The following is a 27,154-nucleotide window of genomic DNA, read 5'->3' on the forward strand; positions in this document are numbered from 1 at the left end:
GTGGCAAAAAAAAAAGTTAATGAACAGGTAATACATACAACAAGTTAAAAATGGGCAAGCAAGATTTTACAGATTTACTACATGTGTCCAATATGGGGCCAGATTTGAGCTGTTTCTTTTCATGAACTGTTTTTGGGTTCTCCCTAAAGGCTTCTGAGCAACAGATCCCTGAATTTCTGAGTGAAGCATCTTCTTTTAGCCACACTTCCTGGGGGCTCCAGCCTCTGACTGTTGTGGTGTATCTACATTGTTTTCCCTTTTCTGTTTTTAATTTGAAGAAAGCACTCAACCCTCTCAGAACAGAGGGTGCATAGGCACAGCAGAGAGACAGGTTTGCTATGCAGGCTTCCACCAGAATGAGGGAYATTAGGAAACAGGAGGTTCTCTGAAAGAAAAAAAATATCTGGGCAATGGGATTGGAATTGAGTACTGACCACAAACAAGCCAGGGAGTCCAACCTACACTACAAGTGGATTTGTGGTTTGCTGGACTGGAGAAGGATCCCTTGAACAGTTACACACACAAATCAAATCAAATTTAAAAAAAAAAAAAAAAAGTAAAAAGAAGAAAAATCAACTTGCTCTGCCCCACCTTCAGCAAAGCAAATTGATGCATTCTTAGTTGATGGGGAGAGAGGTAAGGTGCAACCTGGAGGCCAAATTATTTGGGGAGAAGAGAGTATGTGAAAAGGACATGGGGGAAGAACTCACCATACTGMCCAAACTGCTGCAAGATTAATGTCTAACAGGCAGGTCCTGAGCATCTCTAGGTGGACTGGACTGGTTTGGAAATGTGAACGCTGGTTAAGAAAAGACTAATTTATACTTCTATGGACAACAGTTTCTTAASGTTCCAAGCATGTGGAACAGCTTCTTTTTGTCAAGATCTGTTTAAATCCAGCAGAGCCACTCGAGCACTGAATGTTTCAAAGCAGAGCCCAGGGAGCTTTATCAAAATGATTTCTTTGACTGAGTGTTGTGTGCATTTCTGTCCGCAGATGAACTTGCATGGGGCGTTCTCAAGGTTTCCTTCTCCTGCCCCAGCTGCTGAACAACCAGTTACCAAAAACCCCAAGAAATCCTCTGGAAAAAGACAACACTACCTGCAGAGATTCCAGGCTGTGAACCCCCAGCTTTTAACTGTCCCACCGGCTTTTCTTCCTTTTTGGGGGCTCTGGGACAGCAAAACCATCTGTTTTGTTTTCTCGGCTGTTGGCATCCTTCCTGTTCTCTCCGTTCCTGCTCTCGCTGTTCCTCCCTTCCGTGCTGTTCCTGCTGTCACCGTTGTTGCGGTTGCCGCTGCCGCCCGGGAAGTCGGTGAAGTGCCGGCCCTCGCCGTGGCGATGGAGGTCACCGTGGCGGCCGTCGCTGTGCCGGGAAGGGTCACCGTGGCGGCCACCGCCTTCGCCGTGGCGCTGGGCATCGTTGTAACGCTGGGTGTCATTGTAACGTTGGGCATCATTATAACGTTGGGTGTCGTTGTAACGTTGGGTGTCGTTATAACGTTGGGCATCATTGAAACGTTGGGCATCGTTGTAACGTTGGGCATCGTTATAACGTTGGGTGTCATTGTAGCGTTGGGCATCATTGAAACGTTGGGCATCGTTGTAACGTTGGGAGTCATTGAAACGTTGGGTGTCGTAGCGTTGGGCATCGTTGTAACGTTGGGTGTCGTTGTAGCGCTGGGTGTCGTTGTAGCGCTGGGTGTCGTTGTAGCGGCCACCGCCATCTGCACGGCCACCGCCATCTGCACGGCCACCACCATCAGCACGCCCACCGGCCTCTCCACGGCCACCGCCATCAGCACGGCCACCGCCATCAGCACGGCCACCGCCCTCGCCGCGCCGCGGGGCCTCACAGTGCCGACTGTTCCGGTTGTCGTTGTACCGTTCTCTGACGACGCCACCGCCGCCACCGCCACCGCCYTCTCGACTGTTGGCGCCGGCATTTGTGTTGTTGAAGCCCTGCGCTCCGACACTCGGGAAGGTGGGAACGCTGCTCAAATTGCCGCTGCTGGTGAAGCCCGGGACGCCCTTTGCYGCCGCGGTGGCTGCGATGGGGCTGTCGGGATTGGTGGCGTTTTGCTGCGCTGAACTCGTCGGGACGGAGTTCAGGCTCCCGGCGCTGGTCCAGCCGCTGGCACCAGCRGCAGAGCTCCCAGTCTTTTGGTTATTTAAACTTGCAGCAACAAAGTGACTTTTGTACTGGGACTGCAGGAAAGGAAGAGATAAAAGAGAGCGGGTTTGGCTCTGAGCTGCCACACAGAACACGGAGTCATCGTGCGTTCACAAGCCCGCCTTGGATTTAGGGGAGACAGAATTCCCAGAAAAAGTCAGTCTTGGAGTGATTACACTCCTGCTGTACTTATGGACACATAGCTAACAACAGGTACTTCCTACCAGACCACACCAACAAGGCAATTCTTACATGGTGGGGTTAAGTTTTACACTGAAGGGAAAAAGCTTTTGTTCCCCTTTTCTTTTGTTTGCAATTATACTATTGCTGCTAAGCAACCTCAACAGGATCAAACCCAGGCACAGAATCCAGAAAGAAAAAACACCAAAGAAGCAGCAGAAAACAAAGTAAGTTTGGCAAATTTGTGCAAACATGTTCAGTCCAGCCTGCACCTAATTCCACCACTYGGGACTGCACTGCTGAGTGTGCTCCCAGTGACACGGTCACAACCACCATGCTCAACTTCCCTGAAATAAGAGGGCTGCTGCATTTGCATGGAAGAAAAAGAGCCCAAGTCATGGAACCAACCTGGAAAGCTGCTTTCATTGCTGTMAGCCTGTCCCCCATGGCCCCCGTGGAGGGCTTGTAGGCCTCGTAGTTGCTCATCACACTGTTGTTGTTTCCACGGTCCTGTGAAAAACACAAAGGGCAACTGCAGAGGTTTATCCCACGCAGACACTCTCAATTCAACCACTCCCCAAATCTATCCTGTCCCTTCACTCAAGAAATACATCCACTAAGAATGACAGACTTGTGGAGAGCCCTGAGCAATGGAAAAGTTTGCTCCATTTCTTTTCTGCCAAGAATCAGCCCAGAAATGGCTTTTGAAGTAATTAATTAGCATTTATTTTACAGTGACAGTCTATTCTATGAGGAATCTCCAAACCTTCTGGATCATTCTGGCTCTAAACAAAACTCTTGACAAGAGGACAACAGCACAGAAGACTTTCACTTGAGATACTTGATCCTAACTCTGAGAGATGCTGAGCTATGAGAACTTTTAAAGCAGATGCTGTAATCCAGTACCAAGATGTTTTAAATTAAAGAGTAATCAATACTAAGTGTAAAAGTCCAAAGAATTTGTGAACAACCTCTCCAGCATCTCTACTTACAGAATTTTCTGAGCCCAGCCCAGGGCGTTCGCGGTATCCCAAGCCACCACCACCRATATTCAGCTTCTTGCCCTTCCCTCCTTTAAAACGGGATTTCCGGAACCATGGATTCTGTAACAAAAGGACAAATGTTTCTCAAMACAGGGAATAAAAAGCTTCACAAATGAATATAATGAGGCTTGGGGAAAAAAAGGATACTGAGCATTTCAAAAGAAAAACATAAATACTGTTTTCAATTCAACCACACAGCTGCTGTAGACAGTTGTCATGTGGTCTGATGCTTTRGGTTACAAATGCTTTCTATGAAAAYRAATTTTATGCCTTCAACTCTYATCCRTGWKAAGGTTTTGGGGTTTGCATTYTAATAAACCCAGAAACAAACACAATTTCCAATGCCATCACTTGGGAGCTCTGCTCTTGCTCATCCTTTGGTTTCACTGATTTAGCCCAGTGCCTGGCTAAGGAGAAATAAGGATCTGTCAGCAAAACTTTCTGTGCTAAGCAGTGGCCAGGGAATGTCAGCCAAACAAGACCTCCTGTTTCCAGTGTTTAAATAATAGTTGGCTGCACCTCTTTATGYCCTACAGTCTCTCCAATGTGAGTGAGTCAGTTGGTTTCTCATGCTCCTCTCAAGGCAGACAGGAGAGCTCTGCCTCACTAATTCTGTCCMTTCTGAAAATGCTGCCTCTGTATGTCAGAAAAAGTATTTATTCCTGGCAGCTGCTGTCCAGGCTGTTTGCTAATGTAGCTACGGGTCTGCTAATCCATCTCTGAATTTGGGAATCAGTAAAAAGCCTGAGGTCTCTTGTAGCTACACAGGCAGCAAAAGACAAGAAATTAAAGAGTTGATGAGTTGAGTGGCATAAGCACAATTGCTGCAGCACCTGTCATACCTAAATATAGCAAACCTGCCAGAGAGCATTACCAGGCAGGTGCAATGATCAAGGAACAACCCTTTCACAGAGTGAATGTCCCTGTAATTGTTTTCTAGTTTAGCTTTCAACTAAGCTGCATCTCCCAGGTGCCTGCCATAAATCTGACTGTAATGAGATGCTGGAGTGCTCTGCTGACACCAGCAGATTATAGCTCCCGATTTCCAAGGCACTGCCTGCCCCAAAATAGATCACATACTCCATTCCAAAATCTTCATGGATTCTTTCAAGGGCCATTAAAACACCAGGAAACCAACTTTAAACCAGGACAGATCCCCAAAAGATCACTGCTGACACATGATGGAGCCAGCAATGCGAGCTGGCTGATTTTGTGCTGAATCTGGAGTGAAATTCCCCATCTCAAGGAGTTTTGCTGGTTCATACCTGCATTGCCAGATCCAGCAGCTCTTTGGAGACATGTTGGTTGGCACCCTCCAGGTTTCTGACAAGGTCACCAGCGAAGTTGCTGTCCTTGGGGGTCAGCAGAGTGTAGGCAACTCCCTTTTCCCCTGCACGGCCGGTGCGGCCGATCCGGTGCGTGTGGGTGTCTATGTCCCGAGCCACGTCGTAGTTGATGACAGTCTTGATGGAAGGGATATCCAAACCTCGAGCTGGAAGAAACAGCAATGTGGTGGGAAGTGTAATTATCCCAAATTAACTCCAAGAAATCCCTCTGGTACCAGGGTATCACCCTGCTCTGGTCCAGTGGGCAAAAGGAGTGTCGGGTGATGAATGAACATCAACCACTTCCTTAAGACACAGCTTATTTTCTTTCTGTATACTAAAAAGTATGTCAGAGTGTAATTTAGGCATCATTAGGAGACTAAAATAACACCCCTTGCCAATGCCATGTACTGCACAGGCATACAGTGTGATTCTTGGGGATGTCTGTGCAGGGCCAGGAGTCCTCCATGACCCCTGTGAGTCTCTTCCAGCTCAGGAAATTCCACAGCTCTGAAAAGCACCTGGAACACTGTCCTGCAGGTGCAGAAGCCAACCTGGTTGTCTTTCACTCAAACATATTTGCCTTTCTGCTGATACMCACAGCTTGTCTGAGATGCATTCCAGAATGTCACGTACCTGCCACATCGGTTGCTACCAATATGGGGATCCCCTTTTTCTTRAATTCTGAAATGACTTTATTCCTCTCACTCTGGTCCATGTCCCCGTGGAGCAGCCCCAGGTTATGATCCTCCTGCTTSAGGTTATTGGCCAGCTCCTCTGCGTTGGCTTTCTTGGTGACAAAGAGGAGGACACTCCCAGAGGAKGTGAACTCCACCAGGCGCCGCGTCAGCCAGTTCCACTTGCTGGGCCCAGAGGGGAAAATCTCCACAATCTGAGTGACATCTTCATTTGCCTAAGGGGAGAAATGTCCTCACAGTCAGGAAGGTGGGAGGAATAAACAGACTCCCCAAAAATTCTGCATCACAGGTAATACAGTGCAGTACAGTTCATAGCACTACCTGGAAGTTTCTCTGAAATATTTAATTTTTACACATTTTAATATTATTTCAAGGATGATGCTCCCTRTATACAGTAATAGCTTAGATCAATGAATAGAGGCCCTGTGATTGAGCTGGGAAAGCTGATACTTCTCTTAAGCAAAACCAAGGAAAAAATTTCCCAGAAAGAAGGGGCTTCAGTCAGTTATTTCTTGTTATAAAGGGACCTCATTAAAAAAAAATACTGAGAACTAGTTAACATAATGTTCTGAAGGCATCTTGTGAAATTCCTCAACAGTTTCAATATATTAGCAAGGCTTTTTTCCCACATAAACCATAGTATTACCCACGTAAGCCATAGTATTACCTCCCCAATGTCTCCTTGCACAACACGAATTGGGTCAATCAGAATATCCCGGGCCAATTTCTCAATCTTCTTACGGAACGTGGCACTGAACAAGAGGGCTGGAAGAGAAACAGAGTTCAAACTCCTGGAAGTAGAAACTTTCTTTCAGAACTGTGAAAACACTGCACAGATGTTGTGAAGGAGGATCTGGATTCCTGAGTGTCAGTGAGCTGAAGCTGAGGYTTTATGGATTCTAATGGAAATTACCAACCACTGTTAGAATACCAAAGTGAAAACACATTTCATRGCATCTGAAATGTTGATAATATGGAGAACTGCTGCTCAGAACACTGAGTTTCAAGGCATATGAACATGAATTCAGCTAATCATCCTTGCTGAGTGTAATCAGTGGAGGGATTAGAGAAATGAGCTGAATGCCAATATCACAATTGCTCCCTCCCAACAGCCCGTGCTGAGAATAACACCAGGGACTTTGGCACAAGCCTCCTGGTGTGGCTGTGTCCAGAACTGGAAATCCAAGCTCTGCTCCAGACTCACTGTTTACTCACTCTGTCTGTCAGGACGTACGTGGCTTGCAATTGATCTGACCTGATATTCTGCAAAGGAGAAGAAATGCTCTTATCAACACTATACTCTCAATATTTAATAGAATTAAATCAAAATGCAGTTTCATTGCTTTATTTAACACATAACCACACTTTAAATGAGTGCTTCTCACTCATTATTAATTTCACAGATTCACAAAGCTGGGATTGGGCACCACTGCTTTCCAAAACAGTGACTTTGGTTCAATACGTACCAAACCCCATATCAAACATTCTGTCAGCTTCATCAAACACAAGGTAAGTGACTCTCTGAAGGTTTGTAGCTTTCTTTTTCACGTGATCAATCAAACGACCCTAGTAGGAAAAAACTCCAAGTTTTTAAAGCATATTTGAAAATGTTGATATATACAATGACTTCAACCACTTAGCAGCTTTTTATCCTGACTTACCAGAGATTTAGAACAGAAAATCTCAAGGCTTCAGTCTAGAATTAAGTGTCAATATTGTCATAGAACAGATTCTTACAACWTTTTTCAAGCTCAACAATGCAAAAGCCTGTACTTGGTGCACACAGGTACTTACTGGTGTGCAGACCACGATCTCTGCCCCCTCCTGCAGGGCYTTGGCTTGCTCCCACATGCTCCCTCCTCCGTACACAGCCACRGAGCGCAGGTTATAGGCCTTGCCAAAGCGTTTGCACTCCGAGTGGATCTGAGGGTGTGACACAAATACAGCACAGCTCAGGTCAGACACCTCTGAGACAACACACCTACTTTGAAAACACAGCACAGCTCCTGAAATGCACTTTTCAGCTACCAGCATAATGAAATTATTCTGAACTCCTCAGGCATGAATACTTTGATACATGTGGATAATTTCCAGTAACTTGAGAAACCTAGTTAGGCATCCAACAATAATTTAACCTGCAGGCTCTATCCTTTTGCACATACAATCTGTGGCAATGCATCCACAGCATTCTTATACCTAAAAATAATACAGRAGCACTGTGCAAAAATTAAAAAACTTAGATTCTTTAAGAAAAYAAGGGCAGGAAAGAGCTGTGAGTTAGAACCAGGCTACTCATGTACAGAGTAGATTCTTCARATACTTAACTGAGATTTTGTGGTAATTTTTGCCAAGAATTTTGCCTTTTTCTCCAAGAAGACTGGCTGGCAYACACAGGAATGCTGCACACCTACCTGCTGGCAGAGCTCCCTGGTTGGGCAGACAATCACTGCAATGGGACCATCCCCTGGTTCAAGCTCTTTCTGATCCATGATGTGGATCAGCATGGGCCAGATGAAGGCAGCTGTTTTCCCACTTCCAGTTTTAGCTATTCCAATCATGTCTCTGCCACTTAGTGCCACTGGAACACCCTAAAAAGAAGGAAATTGTACATTACACCCACCTTGTGTTAGACAGTACAGGAAAACTCAGGCAACAAGAGGAAAGTTTGAGACAGAGGACTCACAGCAACAATTTATCAATGCTTACACAATTTTATTGCTAAGTTCAACTCTGATGGAATTTGTTTTAAGGGGCTGGAAAGCATTACCATGTTGGACTGTTGATGGCCTGAATGAAATCAATGTCTGGGCACAGTAAAGCACCCCAAGGATATATTTGTATATACACAAATGTCTCTTGTCCAGCTCTAAGAATGTCAAAAACATTGCAGTAGAACCCCTTTAGTTTGCACAGCTCTTCAAGGAATAAAGTTKTCAATTTATGGCTCTTTATTCAGATACTGATATGGTTATTTTTAATACAATTCTTAAAACAAAAAAACCAATCCAAACTTTTCATACATTTCTATAAGCAAGAGATTGCTAATATACTTGAAAGTTCTTCATTTACCAAAAAAAAAACAATGTAAAAGGAATATGGATATATTTACAGCAGTCATTTACCAAGAAAAAATAGTGGAAAAAATTTCTATTAAAAAATATCAAAGCTGTTTCTCTAGAAAAACCCACAGGTCTCTGCAGGCAGCTGGAATTGTATCTGTCACATCCTCATATGGATGAGGGAGCTTTGCATGTGTTCTTTTAGTTCTCTTTGGAAGTCTGAGAAGTAACAACACTCACCTGACATTGTATTGGAGTGGGTTGGGTATACTCAGATTTCCTAATCTGATGCATAAGTTGCTCATCAAATCCAAAATGAGCAAAACTACTGCCAGGCCTTGGAGGAGCAGCCCCGGAGACCTTGGAAAGAGAAAAAGATTTTTGTTCGTGAATGGTGAGARAAAAATAACGAGCAATCTGTAAAAAAACAAACAAAAAAAAAAGAATCTGCCTCTGAAAAATAATTTTAGTTCTTGAGTGCATATTAAATTTCACTGGGGGCAAATTCCAGATGTGTTGTGTAAATAAGACTTTCAGGAATAAAAATTTACATTATCTGTCAGTCAACATGAGCTACAAAATGTTGTTTTTACCTCCTTGTGTATAACTGGTGTCCTACCCCAAATAATTGCCTTCACAGAAAGTCACCCAACTAACATCTCACAGATTGCAAAGAACTGATTTCTGAATATAACATTCCCAGTTTTAATTCCCAGCTCTGGAGTTATATGGTGTAACCATATAACTGGCACTCCTCACTGCTCACTTACACAAATCCATAAGAAAATGTCAAGAAATTAAAGTAAGATAGTCCAAAAATAAAAGGGAGTAAAAGCTGCTGGGAGGACAGTTTTATGCCCAGCTTACCCGGAGGTTCAGCTTATGCCGTAGCTCCACCACTTGCTGTGGGGTCAGGCTGGTGATCTCCTCATGCTCATCATAGAAATTCTTCTCAAATGGTGGGTATTCAATCTGCAAGGTAATTAATTAATTACTCAGTTAGTCCAGATCAAGATTCCCTTTTTTTCTGAAGTTCTTAAATTATCTGCCAGAACATTTACTTAAATTAAACCATTTCAAGGACCTTTAATATGACTTASCTAAGAAAGCACTGAAATATTACAGGGCCTGCTCAGCTCCTGCTTTCTGGAAATCCCTCAAAGAGAACAGAACACAATTCCCTCCTACCTCTGAATGGTCAATAGGTGGAAGAGGATCAATGATTTTTTTGGACGGTGCAATTGGATTCCCATCACTGTCATACTCCAGGTTATCCTCTTCCTCCTCTTGCACCACACCAGCAGTGGGGTTYTCAGCCATGTAGCGAAAATACGCTTCCTGCAGCAAAACAGATCAGCAAACTCACATACAATAGGATGCAAAATTGCTACTGTTTGTTGAAGTGATGTATGTGCTAAGTGGCTGTTTGCTTTCACAGCCACCACGGAGGAAAAAAGTAACTACATTCACTAGAACTGGTTCTTCTGACAAACACCAACAGATACACCCAGAAGGACAAGACGTACAAATCAAGAAAACAACTCCAGTGTCAGCTACACCACAGAATGCTCTTAAAACCCAAACTTCTCTAATTTGCCTGCTTAACAACTTCTTCTACCAAGTCTTTGCTATGTTTAACAACAGAAGGATCTACTCTCACTTCCACATGAACAAAGCACAAATCTGTCCATTTCTAACCAGAAAACACAATGTCTCTAAGCATATGTTAATTTTTTTAAACAAGCTATGCCCAATATAGTTTCTTTACTTTCCCTAACTGGACTCTAAGAAATTAAAATATACCTGTTCTTCATTGAGAGAGTCAACAACAAATGTGAAAGAAACTATTTCAGAAGAGTCCTTCAAGACAAGCCCAAGTTAAGACAGTGCCACCCTGTCACATGCCATTCTCAGAGCTCACAAAGATGTTTGTGTCTCACTGGCACACCAAGACTTTCTCACAGAGAAAACACCAGTCTCACTTGACTTTATATTTAAGATCAGACTTGTAAAGCAAGGCTCAATTACAAATTTATGTATATACTCATCTGACTTTTCCATTTTCCTGGCCAATATCCCTCAGTCACAGAGCTGTGCACACAATACACTTGAACAGCTGTCCCCAAACATAAGCCACCTCTGCTCAAACTTTGGCACAGCTACACTCACCACTCTGCAAGCAAAGGCCTCAAGCCAGACAACCCTGGCAAGCTCTGCATTTATACAAGTAACACAAGAGTTAGTAACTAAAACTCACTAGTAAGGTATGTTTTGAAATGAAGTATTTTCTCTTTATTATTTCTGCTACAGTGATGTTTATAAAACTCAATGAGAACTGAAGCTTCTTTGAAAATAGGGATCAAAATGCCTGATTTTTGCTCTTAACAGACCCCACATTTCACTACAAGGTGCCTCCACAGTCCAACAGACTCTCCCTGGTCTCTGGAGCTGATTGTGCTAACTGCAATTTGTGAGATCCTCAGACAGTGAAAAASCTGTACAGAAAGCTGAAGTTCAAACTGACTGAAAAAGATCTTCAATAAATGCAATTGTCTAATATTCTTCTTAAAACACCTAGAAGGGCAGAGACAGCAGGGTAACCACTACAGCTTCCTGCTGAATTGTCCRGATACTGTGCACCATACTGGAATTTTGTTTGTCCCTGGCAGTTATGTGTTTGGAGAGTGAAGGTAAAAAAAAAAACAAAACAACAAAAAAGAAGATAGAAAGACTGCATAGGAACTCACTTGGTCATCTTCCTCTTCAATGTCATCTCGAATACCCCTGGAAAAACAAGCGGAGAAAAAACTTCCCTGCAAGTGTTCCACAGACTCAGCTCAATAGTTTCATTTGATTAGTGCTGAGCTCCAGATTTYGTGGAAGACACAACACTATCAACTTGGCAACATTTATATTCCCAACCCATGGAGTTTTCATATCTGGTGCCAACCATAGCAGCAACCCTGCAAAGACTTCTCTTTACTCCTAGTACTGAGACTGAAAGATTTAGGACTCCATCTTCCCAGCAGAAGCCACATCAAAGATCATCCTGGTCTAAGCTCTTGATGCTACAGAGGTCCCATAACTGAAGAGGAATATGAGCCAGGAAGTGCAAATCCAGTTCAGAACTTCCCCAGGTGGTGATTTGGATCCGGTGTTCTGTGTCAGGACCATGTATAATCTGATCAACCCCATGCAATGTAAGTTCTACCAATATATCTCACATTTCTATCAAGAATCAACTATTTTCTTTTTTCAAAAACAAACAGATAAGCTGCACAAATTTAAACTCCAAATTTATTACCCCAATTGTCACGTGCTACCTAAACTATCAGCTGTAATATCTAAAATCCTAGACCAAGTTTGGAAGAGCCTCCAGTACTCCAGGAACAGCAGCACTGAGTTACTTTCCTCACAGAAATGCTAAATTTTATGCTAAACCATCCTGCTCTTTACAAGATGTGGGAAGCAGAAAAACTATCCAGGCTGATCTGGAAGGTGGCAGGAGTACATCGTGCTGCCCCAATTTCTGTGGCCTAGAAAGGCTTCTCGCGTGGGATAACTCTCAGTGTTGTTGCAGTTTGCCACAGGATGCTGCCATGGATTCTTCCCTCTTATTCCATTTTTACAGCACAAATAATGCTGTAATGCACAAATTTACCATAGGGTATCATGYACTGTTAATGATATTTATTATATACTATACTGTCTAATGAACAACCACCATCAACAAAATGCATKGGAATTCTCTGAGCACCATACAAGACACAGGCAGGGATGGGAATGAAAAAGGAGAACTTACTTAACGTTCTTTTTTTCTTTGTCTTTRTCTTCCAGTCTCTTCATGTCTCGAGCAGCTTGATCCTAACAGGTCATAAAATTGTTATATGTTAAAATGACCAAGATGGTAAAACATGGAAGGGAAAAGTGCTCCTGCATAATTAGACCATTATGCCACAGAGACAACACTTCTTGGACTACCYTTCTCTTATTTCATATCTGATTATGCTAAATAAATTCTTCTACTAATACCTTTGAATTCCTATACTCTAAATTTGTGACAGTGTTGTTGAAAACATAAATTACCCATATTTCTCCTGAATCCAGCTAATAACAGAACTATAGCTAAGAAACAGCTTGTGATAAATTCAAACAATTTCCATTTAGGTAGTGAAAAATGAGCAAAACCTTAGTTTGATATTCAGAGACAAGGAGAGCTCYGTGTTGTATTTTCTGTCATCCTCAAAGCAATTAAATAGTTTTTATAAGTCATATCCACCCTCTGCCTATCTAACCAATTTTTGAATTCTAACTAACACCATCCTAAATAAAAATCAAAGTGAAATGGCATTTTGATGCAGCTGCCAAAGCCCTGAGTGACATTTGCTGCCCCTGACTGCAYACAGGTACAGCCACATCAATGAAAAAACATTTCCCAAGCTGAGTCTTGCCTCCACTTCAGCCATGAATGCTTCCAGAGGATCATCATCGCTGTCGGAGTCTGCAGATTTGGAATGGAACTGCTGCCGAGTGGGGGAATTCTCTGCAGGAATGTAGGGCAATTCCACATTGCTGGAATCTTCCTCTTCATCCTCAAAGTATCTGAAAAGAAATGMACATCAGCCCAGTCAGGACATAGCTGTCAGCACTGCGCTGTCTTTCATGGCTTCTGGTTGAGTCAAAGTATCCACATGGATAATAAAAGTCAGTAWAGACACAAGAAAAGATGTTGAGATTTATTTATTTATGATTATTCATGTTATAAGTCCAAAGTGATGGCAGGGCAAATAGGTATCATGAAATTGAGTCTATCTCCATCTTTCTCATAGGYTCCYTTCARGCACTRGAAGGCCATAATTAGGTCAGCCCCAAACTTCTCCCATCTGAACAATCCCAGCTTTCTCAGCCTTACTTATACATTTATGCAGCCAATAAAAGAGTTAATAAAGAATTGTGGAGATCAATATTTCCCTGTGCAAAAGAAACACAAATTTATCCTGCTTGGCTCCAACTCTGAGAACACCCTAGAGTGAATAAAATAAGTTCTAGAGAGGGGAAAGCTGGAGAAGGAAAGCTTCCATGGGCTACTGTAATATCTAACAGTCTTCTAAGTATATTATTATGTATTTATACATATAAACATCACAGATACTTCCCYTGGCCTTGGAAACATAAACACATTAAAATCTAGAGCTACATAAACAAGAAATAACTCTACTTACGCATTCTCCTCATCAAAATTTGCTCTCTTTGACCCGATTTTGTAGAAGGAAGGCAGCTGAGGAGGCCCTGATTTTGCAAACGCTGCCGAGGAACCGGCTGTGCCAAAAGCACTGTGGGACTGCTGAGAAAGCTTTGGCTCCTCTTTCTTCCCAGGGGTTATGGCAAATCCACCAAACCCAAAGCCTCTCTTAGTACCAGGTCCACCTTTATTCCAATTCATGATGTCCCCTATATACCTGTTAAAATGAGAAAAGACAAATTAATGCTCTTTCTGCTCTAAGCAGTTACAGATAATTGTCATGGTTTTTCTTATTAGTTGGTCCCTTCAGTCATGACACAGGGACTTGTGGAACTGTGAGTGACAAGAGTTTAATCTGTTCCCCAAAAAGGATGAGGCTTTGCTCTTTTTTCAGTGTGAACACATCCACAATTCCAAAGAAGAATAAAACTAAGTGGTTGCCTTCCAAAACAGGTCGTGTCCTTCAAAGATTACTTAAGCATATTTAAGATGTTACCTGTCCTGTCTGCAATCTAAAACAAACAAAGCCCAGGCCAGAACTTTGACCATCAGGAGAATGAGAGATTAAAAGGCAGTTTTGTGCATATTTTGCATGTCCATATAGTGCCATTCATAAGTGTTTCATGGCTTGTCAATGCCTCACTCCTGCAACACAGAAACTCCAGAAAAATGGGTCCAGAGTAGCACAAGGCTCTGTGTGAGCCCAGGCACATCTCTGCCAAAAGCCAGCTCCCTTTTCCTCTTCAGACAGCACCTTCAACCATATATATGATCTCTCTATATTATACATATATATTATATGCTCTCCAAYCTTTATTTCTCAAACAGCATTTTAAACACTCCAAATAACATCTGCTCAGAACCTGATTTTCTAAGATGAAGACTGAACTGATATATTAAGATTTAGAGTTTCCATTCTTGAGCCATTTAATTACCTGCATGGTCAAGCAAATCATACCTGTAAGGCAAAAAGGAGAGCAAGACACCCACTGCTTTCCAATGCATCATAATTAGCTGTCCAAAGGCTACAGTCTTATTAAACAAATCCTCACACTGAGAATCTTCAACGAGATCAGAACTAATGGGTAAGAAAATAATTTTATTTCAAAACAATCTGAAGGTAAATACTGCAGCTGGTCCCTGTGCTGAAAAATTTAGCAGCTTGGGGTTTGCTCAACAAATCTCGAGTCAAGATGAAAACTCAGTAGAAGATTTTGGGGAAAACTCTGCTGTTCAGCTCTCCATGACAGCACCTGACCCTGAAGTTCTGTTTTCCCTCCTGTCACACACACTTTGTAGATTTTACACTTGCAGATCCGTGGAACCGAGAGATCAAAACGTACAACAGAGGGGTGAGAGGTGGAAGTGTATTTCTGCTGTGACAGCACAGTGGAAATGTTTGAAARCTGTTAAGTTAAAATCTGATTGTAATTATTCCTCTTCAGTGTTTTTATACACCTTTTCCTCCCTTCCGCTAACGTCAAAAAATAAGGAAAACCGCTTTTTTATTGTCACACAGCAGCAAAAGTACAAAATGTGGTCAGTTCGCCCACTCGCCAGCAGCGAGAGAACAGGGAGAGGTTCGCAGAGACGGCAGAAAAACTCCCGAGGTTTCGCTGCCCTGTGGCCACCCTTCCGCGGGAGGAAACGCGCGGGGCACGGACCCTTCGTGTGCTCCCCGGGAYCCGCGGGCACGGCCGCGATCCGCCTCAACCGCTCCCGTTCCAGGAGGGAAGGACGGAGAGACCCCCGCCCGACAGGACGGGGTATGGCAGGGACCACGGGGCGTTGGTGGGGGACACGAGCCCCGGGCAGGCGCTGTCCTGGCACAGCGGGCCCTACGCGCGGCCCCTTCCTCCCGCGGAACCGCGCTGCGGGCCGGGCCCTTTGTGCGGGGCAGGCCCGGACCGCCCGCGCCCGCTCTCAGGCCGCGGTTACGGCGGGACCCGCCTGCGAGAGGCCCCACGAGCCTGCGGGGGATGATCCGCCGCCGCGCCCAGCCCCGCTGCCCTCACTCGCCCCTCAGCGCCCCTCACTCACCGCCGGCCCCGCAGCCGCCGCCGCCACTTCCCCGGTTACCGGGGCGGGGGGTGGAGACGCGACGCACGCACCGACGTGCCCACGCACGGTACGTAAAGACGCACGGACCTCCTGGCGCATGCGCACTGCCCGCAGCGAAGCAACGGTGAGGGCGGCGGGACCGGGCAAAGGCGGGAGGCGGAAAAACCGGGAGAGACACCGGGAGAGSGGAACGTCACCGGCGGCYCCGSGACCGCGCTGATYCCCGAGTGGTTCCTGGTTGGTTYYCGTGTGGTTCTCGCGCCGGAGGGCTGGGTTTATTTCCTCCCGCCCACGCGTGTGTACCCGCATACCCCCGCACATGTGGCGGGGCCCGCAGTGCGCATGCGCCCCGGTACGGCGGGCGGGGGCCGGGCCTGTGACTCAGGTAACGCGGCCTTGGTCTGTGCAACCCCGCTGGACCGGAGACCGCACTGCCATCCCTTCTGTAGCTCGGTACTGGCAGTACCTTCGGGAGGAGCAGCCGGGCGCGGAGAGCACCGGGCCTGCGCGGTTTGTGCTGCGCCCCGCGGGGCGGGAGGAGCCGGCGGCGGGGCYGAGGGTCTGGGCGCCGCCCCGGGGGTGTGAGAGGGGCCGCTCCCCGCGGCGGTAGATCGCTGGTTTTATCTTGTTAACCTTGACTCGTGTTCCGGGAAGAAGCTTGGAGCGGTGGGATAACGAACAGCTCCGGTGGTGTCCCCGCTTCGGGCGGGGGTCGCGGTGAGGGCCCGGCCTAAGCGCCTCCAAAATCTGCACTGAGGTCGGGTCTAGACTCGAGATTTATTGAGCCAACCCCAAGCAGGTGAATGTTCAGCACAGAGAGCAGCAGTGTTTGCCTTCGGATTGTTTGAAGTAGTTTCCCTTGCAGCCGGGTGTGGATATCGGAGAACGAATCGGTTTTTTTTTACAAGGGAAAATCGGTGGCGTGTGGGTCGTGTAGGGCCTGCCGAGGATATTCTGCTGCCTGGAATTTGTACTTGGAACCCATTCTGACAGATTGTTGAGTTAAGGGGGTGCTCCAGCTCTCACCCACCTCCAGTTCAATTGTATCCTTCGAATTGGCTGCAGGAGATTATTTTGCATGAAGTTTGTTTGGACTTGTCAGATCKTCTGAAAGTGGCTGTGCTGAAATAGTCTTGGAATTCTCACAGTGAAACTGTTAGGGTTTGGTCGAGCAGGTGGCTCTGTTGTCCAGTTKTTTTTAACCTCTGAATGCAAATCCATCCTATCTAAATAGTATAGTTTTTTTTTGTTTTTTTTCCTGCTTAAATTCACATAAAACTATGAGGTTCCATCTGAGCTGAACTTTCCATCCTGATTAAGGTTCTGTGAGCATGTTCTGTGCAGGTTTTTGCTGGAGTGAGGAGTCTTTGACAAAGGTGTTTATTTTAGTCGTCCTTGTCATCCATAGCAGTGAGTKCCCTGCGTGAGGCACTCAGAGGAATGCTGGTCAAAATTAGAAACAAATCATTTCTATTCTAAGTTTGTAAGAGAACACTCTGATTAACATTCAGGTTCCCACTCAGATCTGGTTGCGGGAGGCAGTAAAATGAGCCTGACAGCAGAGCCTGATGCAGCTGATCCCCTGTGCTGGTTGTGAAGTGCAGCTTTGGGGTTATTGCAGCATTTTTTTGGACTTTGGAGAAGATCCCCCAGCCTGAGTGGGACGTTGGGATTGTTTTGAACTCAAGCAGAAGAGATAGAAAGCTGWGGGCAAAAAATGGTGAACTCACAAAGGTTTCTGGCTGATGTWGGAGAGCTCTGGGCTTGTGAAGCCCCAATTTACTCTGTTGTTCTGGGGAGTAGTGCAACATCTGTCCTCTTCCTGCTTGCTTTTTTTTTCCCTTTTTCCAGCACAACTTCCAACGAAATGTCTCTCTGCAGAAATTGTGATGGGACACTGCAGGACTTAGTTCTGAGTGTGCAGCCTAGAAAATCACAGATGAGCACTTTTGGACTAGCAGAGGCCATCAGAGCATTTTTTCTTTAAATAAATCAAGTGCATTTTAAGCTTTACTGCTGCTGTTACACATTCATGTGCCTAATTGCTAATTAATAACAACTTTAGGCACAAAATGTGGTCTTGAAAGTGAGTTGGCAGCACTGGCTGGGAGATGCTGTTGGAGAGTTAGTTTTGTAGCAGAACATCCCTGTTTTCCATCTCAGCTCATTTGAACAGTGTGGCCAGAAGTGAATTTGCTGCTGCCACAAGCAACAGAATCCAGAATCTCACCTTCAGAGTTATTTTGTTCTTGTACTAGTAGTCAYTTTCTTCATAGAGAAAATGGCAAGATCAGGAAGGGGTTTATTTCTCTCTCTGGTCTGACTCTCATGACTCTCATTTTCAAATTGTGCAGTGTGTATTAGAGATTGCTGGAGGTGTGATTTAACAGAAGTGACAAGGACTTTTTGCAATGATTGATTTCATTTTCTTTGCAGTGAAAATGAAGAATTTATATATWTTTATCGCTGTCCTGTTCATCCCATGGAGCTTTTCTTTGGCMAAGTATGATGAATTTGAGGATGGAGATGACATTATGGAATATGACGATAATGACTTTGCTGAATTTGAAGATGTGAATGAAGATGTAGTCACAGAGTCTCCTCAGAGRATCATCACTACAGAAGATGATGAAGAAGAAGCCACTGTAGAGCTTGAAGGTCAGGATGAAAATCAGGAAGACTTTGAGGACACAGACACACAGGCAAGGCCTTCCTCTGTTTTTCCTAATACTGTTCCTGCACCTTTCTTTCTCACCTTCTCTTTTTGGATTTTACTTGCTGGCCTTTGGATTTTCATGCTGCTTGTGATTTTGTCCTTTAGGAAGGTGACACGGAGAGTGAACCATATGATGATGAGGAGTTTGAAGGMTATGAAGAGAAACCAGATGCATCTCATAGCAAAAATAAAGACCCCATAACAATAGTTAATGTAGGTATAACTGTTGATCCAGTTTCTATTTGGAGTTTCATCACTTGTTTTCTTAAGACAGTATGCCAGGAATGTCACTGGGGTTCTAATATGCATTCACAATGAACACAGTGTGTTTTTAGCTTTTCTAGGGTTTAAGTTTCAGATTAGAAACTTGTCAGCTCTGGTGGTTTTTGAAGCCAATGTCTCTGCCCACCCTGCATCACCTTTTTGCCTCCCAAAATAGTCTTTCACGGAATGATYAGGTACTCAAGAGCTGCACTTTTATTACTCATGAGGTCTCTTTTTAGGTATTACAGCTGACCTTGGCAGTGAAAATTAAGATTTGCATACTTTAGTGATAGCARAATGGCTAATTAGCCTCTGAGGCAGCAAGGTCATGAAGGCTTCCCTGCTTCCCCATGGAGCCTGTGGCTCTTGGTGGCATCCTGAGAATGTTCCTGGGCACTGGGTGTTGCTTTGGATTTCCACACAAGTTCCATGATCATCAGATAATGCTGTCATGGGCAGGGCATCAAGCTGAAATGCTTAGTGAATTGAAGTGCTGGGCTGTTTACTCTGAGGGATATGTGCTAGCCCAGGCTCACTTGGAAGTGAGTGCTTTGTATTAAGCAGATATTTTGGGAATGCTGTTATCAGTTGTTTTCTGTGTGATTACTGCACCCCAGTAGAGCCAAGTGCATTATGAAGGCTTAGCTCTGTCCTGTTGCCTTTGTGGAGCTTATTGCTGTGTTGGGGATGGAGCTTCTCCAGTATTGTTTTCCAGATTGTTTGTGTGTATAAAATTCACTCATTCATATGTAAATCACAGTTTCTGTTCCCTCACACAGGTCCCTGCTCACCTTCAAAACAGCTGGGAGAGTTATTACATGGAGATCCTGATGGTAACAGGTCTTCTGGCTTACATCATGAATTACATCATTGGGAAGAACAAAAACAACCGCCTGGCTCATGCCTGGTTCAACACTCACAGGGAGCTGCTRGAAAGTAACTTTGCCCTTGTTGGTGAGTTCCATAATAACAAGAATTCAGTTTTAATATTTGAATAAAGCTGGGTTTAGATGGGCATTTAGGCTGTAGAGAATCCTTCCCTGTACTGTGGTGTTGTCAGTTCTAAACCTTCTGCTGAACTGTGGTGTCTCAGTTTGTGACTTTAGATTGAAGTTCTCTTTCACTGTTGTTTTCCTCAGGGGATGATGGCACTAATAAAGAAGCTACAAGCACTGGGAAACTAAATCAAGAAAATGAACACATATATAATTTGTGGTGCTCTGGAAGGGTGTGCTGTGAAGGAATGCTCATCCAGTTAAAGGTAAGGATGAAGGAACTTGTGCTGCTGTTTGTGTCACCAGTTGTCAGGTTCTAGAGGCTTTTCCATTCCTGTGTCAGCAGCATGGAGTCCCAGCTTGGCTTTTGTGCTGACATTCAGATACAGAGTTCTGAATACACACAGATGAGGGGAAACTGGTCATCTGAAGGTCTGTACAGACCTGCATTCTGCCTCTTAAGGGCACCAAAGAGCAAGTGTTTGCAGAAAGAGTATAGAAACAGAGGTGTAGCATCAACAGAGGTAACTGTAGGCTGAAGAGCCCATCTGCCACCTGGAAGGCTAAATGGACGAACAGGAATTCCAAGGAAGTACAGCAAACACAAAGCCCTGCATATGAGATGGAGCAGTCCCATCTTCTGACCTGGGGGAACAAAGCCCTCCAATGCAGAAAATGGGTCTGCTTTTGAGCTGAATTGGTCACAGAGGGAAAACTCAGATATTAGAATTTTTTACTGTTATGTATTCAGCTGTTTTCTGTGTTTGCCACCTTACGTTTTTAGTTTCTCAAGAGGCAGGACCTGCTGAATGTCCTGGCACGCATGATGAGGCCAGCGTCGGACCAAGTGGTGAGTACTCAGCCTTTCAGATTAGCTCTGATAAACTGTTCCATTCCTTTGGTTCTGTTCTGCTGCTTTTGATTGTTCCAGGTGATTTCTGTAGTATTCCATATCTTCCAGTTCAGTAATTGTTGAAACAACCTCAAAGAATTGTTTGTATTTCTTTCCTGCTTGTGAAATGCAAACTGCTGATGACTGGAAGTTGCTTTATCTGTAGGTTTTATCATTTGAGTGGTTTTGGGATCAGTCTATCATGATTCAAGACCTCATTTTGATAAAAAGTGGCTTTACAATCTGAAGTAGTTAGTAATTATTCATCTGTCTGTTCAGTCTGCCTGAACAGGACTGCTTAACCCATATTTTGGTTTGTTTGACAGCAAATAAAAGTGACAATGAATGATGAAGATATGGACACRTATGTGTTTGCTGTTGGAACCAGAAAAGCACTGGTGAGACTTCAGAAAGAGATGCAGGACCTGGTATGTACATGCACRTTGATAAATGATAGCATTTAAGAATCTAATCTGCATATTCATTGTTTTCTTGGGAACAGCTGAAAACCTGTGACTGAAATTTGTGGGGAAAAGACATTTTCATCWACAGATAAAACTTTATGGAATCAAACATAGAAATGCTCCCCCTGTCAGACCTGCAGGGAAAGARGCAGTGGAAAGCAGCTTGTGCCTTTCTTTTGGGGTATAGTTGGTTYAGGAGAGGCTACAGTATTTTGTCAGCATACATGAGTGTCACTTCACCTCATTTAATTTGCACAAAAGACTTCTTCAAGCATTGAAAAGTAAACTTCATTAGTGATATTAGTGATAAGTGATGTGGAAAATTTAGGTTTAAGTCATCTGTTTTYACATGATCTGAAATTAAAGCTTTACATATGTACAAGCCTTGAAAAGAATTGCAAAGCTTGCAAAGAACCCAGTAATAACAAGCAATGCTTTGCAGATCTTTTCTCTCAAGTAACAGCATGAAGTGTGGTTGGTAGGATGCCAGTTTTTGTTCTGTTATCAATGTAAACAAAATGCCTTAATCCACTTTGAACACTCCAGCATGGATGTAGTAGAATTGTTTTATCTTTTTCCTTAATGTGCTGACTTCTGAAGGAAAATACTAACTTAAAGACTGTTGATGCTTTGTGCTGTGCTTTGTTTRAAATGTCCCCAGCCAGGCTGAGTAACTGAGTGTATTTTTTATTGTTTCTTTTTAGGTACTTTTAGAGGTCCCACTGTTCCAGAGCARTTCAGTCTGATAAGATACTTACAGGCTTGTATTTATTTTCCTTTCTCATTGTTMTCTTTGAAACAGAGTGAGTTCTGCAGTGATAAACCTAAGTCTGGTGCAAAATATGGGCTTCCAGATTCGTTGGCTATCTTGTCAGAGATGGGAGAGGTCACAGAGGGAATGATGGACGCTAAGGTAARCTTAATACCTGAAGTACCTGAATGAATTAATACAAATACTCCTTGGTAATCCTGGCATTTACAGCTTGTATGTACTAAAAAAGCTAAAAAGAAAAGTTAAAGTGAAAAGTTCACATCTTTATATAAGTGTCACTGTGGCAAGCTGAACACAGCAATTCCCTGAGTGATACATAAAACCATAGAACTGTTTTGGTTGGAATGGATCTTAAAAATCATYCAGCTCCAACACCTGCCATGGGCAGGGAACCTGACAAACCCATGTTGAGTGGGTAGGCTGCACCTGGATTGATGTTGAGTTAAAACTAACCCCTGTTTCTCTTTCAGATGATCCATTTCCTCACACACTACGCTGACAAGATCGAGTCTGTCCAATTCTCGGACCAGTTCTCCGGTCCAAAACTTATGCAAGAGTAAGTATAAAACCAGAGCTCTGTTCAGCCTGATTCTCAGCTGTGCTTCAGAAATTCACAGAAGCATTTCCCTGAACCTCCTAACCCCCTTCAGGGGCTGCTTCAGAATTGCTAAGTGGTGGGTGATGTCTTACCTCAATTATCATGAAAATTCTTGCAAAAGTGTATTATGCCCACAGGCATTTAATAAATGAACATAAAGGAACATATTTTGATTTAATTATAGGACACTTATGTGTATACCTTGTACTAAAATTGTGTATAATCTGTGAAAGGTAGGCCTTACATTTTCACATTAGAATACTGTGGAATTTTGGGCAGTGAATACTTAAGACTTTTTCTAAAATAATTTGTTTTCCTAAAATATTTAGAGATCTTTAGTGGTATAAACAAGGGTGTGTGTGATGCTGAATATAATTAACAACATACAGGCTGTCTTAGTGTTCAGATGCCCTCTTGACAGTCAGAGGGGCCAGTGCTGTGTGTTTTCACACTCATGCCTTTTCCCTGCAGGCTTTTGKGWRAAAYACTTCAGGAATCTGAATAGTTTGAAACTTAACTTTGAATTAKGGCTARGCTTTTAATGTTTATTTWATTTAAGTACTTTCCAAGTGTCTTTTGGTTCCTGATGAGATTTTTCTGACCAATGTTGTTATTYTGTATTATTCTTTACTGATTCCAAACACTTGTTTCTTTCCTCCAGGGAGGGCCAGCTTACAAAACTGCCCGAAACTAAAAAGACACTTTTGTTTACATTTAATGGTAAGAAAACTGTTGTCTGTATGAGTCTGGGGGAAGTGTTGGGCTTTATTTGTGTAAGTCACATGCTCATGTTCTATCACCTGTGGATGATAATGTGTGATGAATGACTTCAGTGCATGTAACAGGATTACTGACTGATAAATAGAAGGCAGCAATACACTGGGAGTGAGCAGCATATTGTCATGATAACAGGACACTCAGTCTTGCTGTTGCTGACCTCAGCTCACACTCCTCTCTCTTGGAGGTAGCTTGTTTTTAAAYCACAAGCCTTGCAGGAACTCGGGCAGACTCAATTAGTTTACCCTGGTTTGAAATAAAAGTGGCCTGTTGGGAATCTATTCTAGAAAAGAATAGATCTTCAAATCTCTTGAAAATTCAATCCCAGAGCTCCAAATGAAGCTTTCTAAAGAGCAGGATAAGAGCATCWTTATTTTGTGAACAATGTGAGCCATAAGGGAAGAGCGTGACAGCAAGTAGACAAGTCCTGCCAGTCTCTCTGAATGAACAAAAAACTCTTTTATTTCAGTGCCTGGGTCAGGCAACACTTCCCCAAAGGACATGGAGTCTTTGCTGCCTCTGATGAGCATGGTTATCTACTCCATTGACAAAGCAAAGAAGTTCCGGCTGAACAGAGAAGTGAGTGCTGTCTGATTTTCTGTYTTCTGAACATGGTATGAAATTGGAACCATGACCACTGGATCCTTAAGGATCCACTGGAGCTTTCTATTTCTTTTATGGCTGCTAGAGATCCTGCATCCAACTTGTGGGGAAATCAATATAAAAAATAAAATAAAATTTGCATTTCTCTGTGCAAAGGGTAAACAAAAAGCTGACAAGAACAGGGCTCGGGTGGAAGAGAAYTTCCTGAAGCTGACTCACGTGCAGAGACAGGAGGCTGCCCAGTCCCGCCGGGAGGAGAAGAAACGGGCGGAGAAGGAGCGAATCATGAATGAAGAGGATCCYGAGAAGCAGCGCCGGCTGGAGGTGAGGAGGATGTTCACACTGCTGCTGGTAGATCCCTCCGAGGAGATCTCCAGGGCTGCCTGTAGATAGAGTAGCAATGGCAACTTTGATTTCTGTTTGCTGGAGGGCAGASAACTGTCAGGGTATTTGCTGCTGCTTTTTGAAACAAATGAAGGCTTCTGGTGAGGTGTGAACCCAGTCTGGGGGGCTTTTTTGTTTGGCTCTGAAATCTGCTTGCCCTTTGAAGAGATCACCTGTGTTTATTCAAATCCTTGTCCTTGCCTCCAGGAAGCTGCTCTGCGGCGTGAGCAGAAGAAGCTTGAGAAGAAGCAGATGAAGATGAAGCAAATCAAAGTGAAAGCCATGTGACTGTGTCCTGAGAAGTGTCTCGGTGCCACCTGTGGAATTGTAATTCACAGGGTACAAAGATCTATGTAACTCCATAATCCTCTGATTCCTTGAACACTAGTAACCATTAAGAGAAAAGTTCTTGCATTGGTGTTACTTATTTAAGTATTAAGCAAAATGTGTGGAGAGCTTTGTCTCGGCAGTTCTGTTCCAGGTGGTACAAAGTTTTGCTACTTGTCTGTTTAAAAAAAAATTGCAATATTCTTGAATGCTTTTTGTCATTTGTTCTTTTAAACCAGAAGATTGTAAACCTGTCCACGTGTGCTGGTAACATATTCATGCTTTGGTTTYAAACTTTGGTTTCAGTTATTGGGAGGGAAAGGGGAAAAACTTAGGGGGAGGGAAACTGCACAATAAACATTTASTGTGCATTTATTTTCATCAAGGCACAACACAGAGCCTTCCATACACAGTATGGATTCTTCAGGGATTTAAGTCCAGTAGAATAGAAGTGATTATTTTATCTTCATTTTTTTTTTTACAAAGGCCTAAAGCAGTATTAGGTCACCTGTGGGCATGGTTGGCTTATGTGTAAAACAGAGATGGTTAGAACCAAGGAAATGGAATATATGGACAGTTTCTTACTTGTGTGTTTGGATGCTGCAAAATTAACACAGTGTGAAGTCTGTGATGTCAGCATAGTGTTCCTTCAGGAGTGAGTGCATGGTGAGTCAGCAACTCGACCAACTTTCCTTCAATATTTTTAACTGTTCAAGTTTGCCTCARCCCCTTCTCTCCTGATCTCAGCAGCTGCTGCCCAGTTCTCTTCAGCCAGGAGCCAGATCCAGTGGAGTACCTGCAATTGCCAATGTCCCCAAGCCATTGAAAACGTTTCAGAGGATATTTGTCCTCTTYATCTGGTCAGTGATCACTTCAGGGTTTTAAGTCTAAATGGGAAGAATGAAGTGAATGCCCTGTGCAAGCACTTCGCTGGGAGAGCTCTGCATTTTATAAATGCTTCCTGTCCAGAAGGCATTTTATTGTTGTTTGTAACAGACTTTTAACAGTTTTGTGGGGAAACAATGTCCTGCATTTCCTTGTTCAGTACTTTGTGGAAACTTGGTTCTGAGGCAATAAGAATTAGCTGCTGTTGAAACAGCAATTGCTTAAACTCCTTCTTCCAGCATGGGATAATTCACCTTGMTTGAAATGCAAATGTCTGTAACCTGATACATGCAAATATATTAATTTTATAATGGTTGGTAAAATTATTTAAAACCAAAACTAATGTAGATTATGTGAAATTTTAGCACTATTTAGCTTTAAAGATTAATATGTTATTGTTTCACACAGTTCTTTGAAAGGAARTACTAGTTTGTGCTCTTTTGAGTAAGTGGACAGCTTTCCTCAAGTCCCATCCAGTTGTGGGCCATGGCAGCTAATTTTGTAATATGAACATTCAAATGAACAATCTAATGAAGAGTAAAATATAATTGAAACACTCCTACTTCACTTTGTCTCAGTGTTCCTTTCAGCTAGTGGCATCTCAAAGCCTCCTTTTATCCTGGCTGGGTTTTGGTGTAGGTTTTAAACACCAGGAGGAGCTCTGCTGTGCTGTGGTGGAATTCTCTGCTTCTCTCTGCTGTGCTGTGGTGGAAACTGGAGGAAGGTGTCTCTCCCTGCTGCAGGCTGGGCTGGAGGGAGATGGGGGATTTGCCCCCGGGGTTCTGCATCGAAGGTGGGCAGAGCAAGGTCCCTGCTGGGGACACAGCCTCAGCCACTCTCTGAGAGACCCACGGAATCACGGATCAATTAGTTTGGAGAAGATTTACCAGATGAATCATCCTGTGACTGATCCCCCTCTTCTCACCCAGCCCAGAGCACTGATTGCCATGTCCGGGCATTCCTTGGACACCTCCAGGGATGGACACTCCACCAGCTCCCTGAGCCACCTCTGCAACGTTTAAGAACCCCTTCTGTGAAGAAATTCCTTCAGATGTCCAACCTCAACTTCCCCTGGCACAGCTTGAGGCCTTTTCCTCTCATCCTGTCCTTTTTTCCTTGGGAGCAGAGCCTGATCCCCAGCTGGCTGCAGCTTCCTCTCAGGAGTTGTGGAAAGCAAGAAGGTCCCCCCTGAAGCTCCTTTTCTCCAGGCTGAGCCTCTCCGGGTGGTGTAGAGTTCCATTCCCTTCTCTGGACACTGTCCAGCCCCTCAGTATCTTTTCAAAGTGAGGGGCCCAGAACTGGACACAGTGTGGCCTCACCAGTGCCTAGCACAGGGGGACAATCCCTGCCCTGGTCCTGCTGATGACACTTTTTTACAAGCCAGGTGCCATTGGCGTTTTTGCCCACCTGGGCTCACGTTCGGGTGCCTGTCAACCAGCACCCCCAGCTCCTTTTCCAGCCCGTTCCCCGGCCCGCACCGCTGCGGGGGAAGATAAAATCAAAGGAGTTGGTGCCGCTGCCCCTCAGCCCCTCAGAGAGACCCAACATGGCGGCGGCTCCTTCCCCGCCGCTCGCGGGAGCTCTCGCGGTGACGTCACGCGAGCGCGCCCGCGCGTCACGTGCCGGCGCSCTTGCGTCACACGCAGCGTCTCCCGCCGGTGAGCGGCGGCCGCAGCCTGAGGGGTCCGTGAGGGG

The 27,154-nt window shown here is 44.2% G+C and overlaps 3 protein-coding genes across 9 annotated transcripts in view; 2 read left to right on the forward strand and 1 right to left on the reverse strand.

The window, feature by feature from the left end:
• Positions 1-969: 969 nt before the first annotated feature.
• Positions 970-15,845, reverse strand: DDX42 (DEAD-box helicase 42). Of its 2 annotated transcripts, XM_057381191.1 has the most exons (18): positions 15,762-15,845; positions 13,702-13,938; positions 12,931-13,081; positions 12,282-12,343; positions 11,227-11,263; positions 9,668-9,817; positions 9,347-9,451; positions 8,720-8,839; positions 7,832-8,008; positions 7,215-7,343; positions 6,887-6,986; positions 6,636-6,683; positions 6,088-6,185; positions 5,359-5,635; positions 4,663-4,889; positions 3,347-3,457; positions 2,763-2,864; positions 970-2,209 (listed from the first exon to the last, which is right to left on the reverse strand). In XM_057381191.1, exons 2-18 carry the CDS (start codon positions 13,920-13,922, stop codon positions 1,136-1,138), a joined length of 3,189 nt encoding a protein of 1,062 aa, XP_057237174.1. In that variant the 5' UTR covers positions 13,923-13,938; positions 15,762-15,845; the 3' UTR covers positions 970-1,135. The 2 variants fall into 2 exon arrangements, with proteins under 2 accessions (XP_057237174.1, XP_057237175.1); XM_057381192.1 differs by lacking the exons at positions 11,227-11,263; positions 12,931-13,081; positions 13,702-13,938; positions 15,762-15,845 and having other exon boundaries at positions 12,282-12,344.
• A 76-nt stretch (positions 15,846-15,921) lies between these two features.
• On the forward strand, positions 15,922-26,021 carry CCDC47 (coiled-coil domain containing 47). 5 transcript variants are annotated; one of them, XM_057381199.1, is made up of 13 exons: positions 15,922-16,019; positions 18,219-18,484; positions 18,604-18,711; positions 19,542-19,716; positions 19,902-20,023; positions 20,542-20,607; positions 20,976-21,077; positions 21,916-22,026; positions 22,356-22,441; positions 23,145-23,203; positions 23,730-23,839; positions 24,020-24,187; positions 24,455-26,021. In XM_057381199.1, the coding sequence occupies exons 2-13, from the start codon at positions 18,224-18,226 to the stop codon at positions 24,533-24,535; spliced, it is 1,449 nt and encodes a 482-aa protein (XP_057237182.1). In that variant the 5' UTR covers positions 15,922-16,019; positions 18,219-18,223; the 3' UTR covers positions 24,536-26,021. The 5 variants fall into 5 exon arrangements, with proteins under 5 accessions (XP_057237182.1, XP_057237176.1, XP_057237177.1 ...); XM_057381193.1 differs by lacking the exon at positions 15,922-16,019 and adding an exon at positions 16,110-16,167; XM_057381194.1 differs by lacking the exon at positions 15,922-16,019 and adding an exon at positions 16,174-16,235.
• Positions 26,022-27,077: 1,056 nt separating this feature from the next.
• STRADA (STE20 related adaptor alpha) overlaps positions 27,078-27,154 on the forward strand; it is a 10,720-nt gene continuing 10,643 nt past the window's right edge. The window contains exon 1 of one of the 2 annotated variants that reach the window (XM_057381181.1): positions 27,078-27,142. The gene's annotated coding sequence lies outside the window, so the exon portion shown is untranslated. The remainder of the gene's footprint in view (positions 27,143-27,154) is intronic. The other variant, XM_057381182.1, reaches the window with a different exon arrangement.

This window comes from Malurus melanocephalus, unplaced genomic scaffold (assembly GCF_030028575.1).
Source record: "Malurus melanocephalus ecotype Western Australia unplaced genomic scaffold, MMel_1.1 scaffold_496, whole genome shotgun sequence".
NCBI lineage: Eukaryota > Metazoa > Chordata > Aves > Passeriformes > Maluridae > Malurus > Malurus melanocephalus.